The sequence below is a fragment of the Vombatus ursinus genome, unplaced genomic scaffold, assembly GCF_900497805.2.
Source record: "Vombatus ursinus unplaced genomic scaffold, bare-nosed wombat genome assembly UNPS02014812.1, whole genome shotgun sequence".
Classification (NCBI taxonomy): domain Eukaryota; kingdom Metazoa; phylum Chordata; class Mammalia; order Diprotodontia; family Vombatidae; genus Vombatus; species Vombatus ursinus.
In genome coordinates this window covers 75,966,902-75,972,122 of record NW_020954590.1, presented here as the reverse complement: position 1 = coordinate 75,972,122, position 5,221 = coordinate 75,966,902, and the positions used below count along the sequence as shown (strand labels likewise).

At 36.8% G+C, this 5,221-nt stretch overlaps 1 protein-coding gene across 1 annotated transcript in view; it reads right to left on the bottom strand.

The window, feature by feature from the left end:
- Window positions 1-5,221, bottom strand: part of LOC114053992 (lipoxygenase homology domain-containing protein 1-like) — a 657,625-nt gene that overhangs the window by 26,284 nt on the left and 626,120 nt on the right. The window contains 3 exon segments of the mRNA XM_027877094.1: window positions 2,463-2,541; window positions 3,485-3,554; window positions 3,684-3,841. Coding sequence (XP_027732895.1) covers window positions 2,463-2,541; window positions 3,485-3,554; window positions 3,684-3,841 — 307 coding nt within the window.

The following is a 5,221-nucleotide window of genomic DNA, read 5'->3' as shown; positions in this document are numbered from 1 at the left end:
CTATATGTATGTGTGTGTGTACATAGACACATACATAAACACATACACAGAAGTATATACATATATGTACATATTTGATTGNACACACATAGACACATACATAAACACATACACAGAAGTATATACATATATGTACATATTTGATTGACTAGTCATCAAATTTCATACCATATTCTGAGCAATAAGCATTCTTTAACCATTTGTTATTTTTCCCCTCAACTGAGTAGTTAGGTCAAACTCTTGAATGATTATAAATGTCATTTATGAGGTCTTGTGATAGTTCTGAGGCTTGATGCAATCAACACAATGTCATCTGTGAACAAGAATATCTATGATACCTTTTATAGGGAATCCTTTTTCCATTTGAACTCTAAGCTGGTTATCCTTTTTAAGAAGAACAAACACATTGGTCTTATGACTCACATGATATTTATAATGCCATAACTGTGGGCCAAAATTACTTTTGTTGTTTCATCTTTCAAGGAATCTAATATGATTTTAGCATATATTGTAGGCACTGTTATAAGAGATTGCTTCAAAGTTTGAAGCTTCAAAATTGAAGAAAATGCTTCAATTAAGCATTTTGTTCTATCAAATAAAATACTTTTTTATAGTCAATAGGCAATAGGTATAGTGGGATCTGAACCTTTAAATCATTTGTGTGACTTTAAAATGTCTTTTGTAGAGCATTTATTTTTTAATTGTTGATTGATATGTGTGTAAATTATTCGCATGAAGATGTTTGGGTTAGTGTAAGGTGGTTATAAAGGTTGGTGGTATTTAATTTTTTGAACTGACAACTTTTTTGTAAGTAAAAACTTTTGAATTTTCCATGCATTTGGTATCCTCCTACCTTTGAGGTATTTTAAAATTTGCTCCCTCAGCGCTCTCAGGATATTGTGGGCTCTAGCCTAGATCTCCTTTGCTTATCCTTGTTCTAAGTGTGGCTGCTCTTACCTTTTTTTTCTTCAGTAGCAGACAGGCAAACCCCTCTTCTGTTTCTTTATAACTCTGCCAGTCACCATGCACAAATGGCAGCTTTCTTAAACATTCTATAGTGGTGCTCATACATCCATTGGATATTTTTTGTCCTTTCCAAAGGGTCCCCAAATTCCTCCTCTGCTGGTAGCTGATTAAGTAGTTATCCCATGGAGCTGACGCTGTCCTTGATCATGGGATGGAAAGAACGTCTACCCTAAGGGAACTAACTAGAAGGGTGAAAAAAAGAGTTTGGGGCCTTGTATTCCCAGAAGAGAGGAATGATAGGGTGAAAGGTGATATGTCAGAATTTCCCACTCACACATAAAGACAGAAAACAAGTGAATGAGAGTATTTTCTATTCCTTTGGGTTTTATTTTCCCTTAGTTCACAAGGAGATGCTGATTGTCAGTTAAAGATAGAAATTAATTTTCCTAACGTCTCTTTGTTATATTAATCTAGTATAGCCAGAACTCTACGTGGTCCACATGGAAATAATCATGGGCTGATTTTTCAATCTGTCAAGTTCATACTTAGATTTAGAGATGAGTTGGCAGTTAAGCCAACAAGCACTTACTAAGGGCCTATTTATTACATGTCGGGCACTGTGCAAAGTGCTGGAGTTACAAAGAAAAGCAAAGAGTCCTTGCCCTCCAGAAGCTCACAGTCAGACGGGGGAGACAGAACTGAAAAAACAAAACAAAAAGCCCTTCCCTTCCTTTAAGCTATATGGCAAAATTATTTAGTTCCTCTTGCCACAAACAATATCTGACACTCTGCCCTCCTCTGATGCTACAAAAAAAAACCAAAACAAAAACCAAAAAAAAACAAAACAAAACAAAACAAAACTGATGGTGTCTCCATTCATTCATTCATTCATTCAATTCATTTTTCTTGCTATAGGTTCTTAACCTGCTTTGTTGTCAAGGCTCTGTGCTAAGGACATAGCATTCATCACTCAATCAACCAACTGTCATTTATTAGGCATTTACCATGTGCAGGCACTGTGCTATGCATTGGGGCCATGAGAACAAAACCAAAACAGGCCCTGAATAGTTCTGGCATGGTCTGGGGAAGGGGGGTTTGTTTTTTTCACCTTTATAAAGCAGCTATAATTTATATCTCTCATGCCCCTAAGACAAAAATCAGAGTTCCCCTGAGAGCAATTAGCCATTTGCCTTATTGATTACATAGGAACTTGCATTTTCTGCCCTTTTACAGGAGATTGAGAGATAGCAGCAGTGGTCTATCACAGCCCCATCCCCCACATTAACTCTTTCTCATGGCCTTGCATCATGGGAATCAGTCTGGCCTGCTTTGTGGAGACAGTCTGGCCTTGCTTATATCAGCTTATTTCCTTGAAACGTAGAGGAAAAAAATAAGAAATTTACAAATTTGCAAAATGTCTTCTTCCCAATATCCGAAACAACAAATGGCCTCTATATCATCACATTGCCACCATTAATTTTACGAGTCAAACTTACTGATTCACTTCAAATACATAAATGGGCTGTCTCTTTAATGCCTCCATCAGATGTAATATTTTCACATCTAACTCGCAACCTATAAGGAGAAAGAACACAAAACACACTTCAACAGCACATCCTAGATCCTTCTTTGAATTTTATCCTTAAGTGGTTGTCATGTAGTGTTCTCGGGCAATCAAAATGCAACACAAGGATCTGATTGTCAGTAATCTTGACAACCTTATGGCTCCCTCAATTTTTTTTCTGTAAGCCTCGAGGTGTATACATTTTAGCTAAAATTTATAACAATGTCATGATGACTGCTTCTAGTTTTAATGGATACATTTAAGGACTCAGAACTTTGATTTCAACCTACCTAATAACTTAATTCCATATACTAACTAGAAGCATCACTAAAATGAGAAGTACCTAGTCACCTGATTTTCATTTTCTTTATTATCTTCTGGGAGGAAGAGGAGGACAGGATTACATTCCCTAAAGTTCACCAATAGCTGGCCTTCTATAGGCATTCCAAAAACAGACTTGCTCAGAAAGTTGCTAGCTATGCACCCTTTAGTTCTGAAGAGAAAGTGGGATGTTATAGATCCAACTGCTCTTCAAAATTCTCCTCTCTACACGGACCATTTTCAAATGATAAGGAAGAAAAACCAGCACATGCTGGAGTTCTCTATTCTTGTTCTGAAATGGCCAAATAATTGGAAGACGTAGCCGCCTTACCTTTAATATACTTTTCCCCCCGTAGAAATAGAGCTACTTGGTGGGAAGATACCCTTCCTTGACTAACCACTGTTCAGATTGAGGGTACGTCTTTGGGGCCAAGTAGTCATAGGAATTACATGATACAATCATTCCATGTATATTGGATAATTGCTTCCTTTAAGTAAAAACTCTCCCTGTGCCCCGAAAAGAAGGTCTGAGTGGGGTTTTCTTTTGCTCCTCATAATGCATTCAAAAACATATTTGCATTTCTGGTCTCCTGCTTTGATGGCCCCTATGAGAAAGGCAAAAACAAAACTTACTTGTTAAACTGCTGATGGAGAGGTTGGCATACTGTAGTTCTCCCAGATCAACAGCCTCCAGGACAAAAGACTAGATACATACACAAAAATCATAAGTGATCAACTAATATAAGTTAAAATTCGGAAACTTTTTCAAATGAGGAAACAAGAGAACTCTTTCAGAATACTTTTTAGTGAGGATAAAATAAATGTAAGCTACCTCTTTGTCATCTTTCTGCTGTTGTGAATCCTCAATAGGGAGAAGCAGAGCCCGATCTCCTGTGTCTCCATTGTTTCCAAAGATGCAGATACTGACTTGAACTAAACTCTTCAAGTGGAAAAAATTGCTCGAGAAGACTGTCACCTGATATCTAACAACTGCCAGGTGACAAGAAGAAAACAGTGTGGTTATTGCTATAAATATACCTTTTACAAACATCCTGTTAAAATATAATGGTAGATTTTTTTTTCTTGAGGCAAGGTGCACCATAATGAATGGGCAAACACATCCAAATATGACAATGGAATGAAATCAGTTTATGCTCCCAGGCTTTGCTGCAATTTTAATTCCTCAATACCTATGAAATGCTTAGCAATGATACTAACACAACAGCAATATATCAACAAACCAATATATTTTTATTTTAAAGGCCTATAATGTAACAATGTTCATACTTTTCAGCCAGTGTTCAAAGCATAACAGATTTCACTATAAATGTTATATAATTGTTTTGCATTGAATAAAACATATTTTGATTCTTCAGGCTTTGGGGAACCTTTTTTTTTTCCTTCTAAGAAAAGACTAACTTTAGGTCACACAATACAGTAACTGGTATACAAGCTCATAACTTCTGGGAATTTTGTGGATTTTAACTCTAGTCATAAATTCAGTGGACTCTTGGAATGTTCAGGCTGATATTTCATATTGTTTTATCACATCATAATCTGAGCAGGCCAATAGCTGAAAATAAGCAACGTGAAGAGATTTTAGAACTTTCAAAATCTCAGTGCCTTGATTATTTTAGAGGAAAGGGTGATTTTGAGGAAAGGAAATGATAGAAGAAAAAGAAAAAAAAGTCCAAAAGACATAGAGGTGAGACTCAGTGGCTTAACAGAAGAAAAAATATCTAGAAGACAGAAAAGAGATTTATTTTGAATAGAAAGAAAGATATGCGCAATATACTAAGAGGCTCCTAATGGATCACCAATTGGTACCTCTTTATCTTATGGGTATTTGGAAGGGATGTGGTTAGGGAAGTATAATGTCTTCCTTCCCTATCCATCTACTTAAGTCAATAAAATAAGTCTTAGAAAAGGGAGAAAAATAGTTCATGTGACTGGATTGAGGAGAGCTTTCCTAGGCACAAAAGGCAGACAACCTTTATTACAATAGGAAAATGGTCCAACCCCCCTCCCCCTCAGTGACCATCACATTTGACAAAAAATAAAAGTTCAACCACAGAAGGTTGAATTTGCTTTGTTGTTATTTGCTTTAGACAGAAAAGCTGAGGAGGAGGCCACAGAGAATTTAGTGAGAAAGAAAGAAATGATATACAATTTGACTTAACAAGGATTGGAAAGAAGACAAGAAAGTTGTCCATAGGACATGCTCTCTTCTTTATCTCATCTCTCACTCCCCTGGTGGCCAGAGGATGTCAGATGAGATTTACTCCTCACTCTCCCTGTCTCCTCTGTCTCTTCCTGACCCCACTGCCCCAGCCTCTTTTCAGGATGTGTGACTTGTTTTTCTGGTAGGCA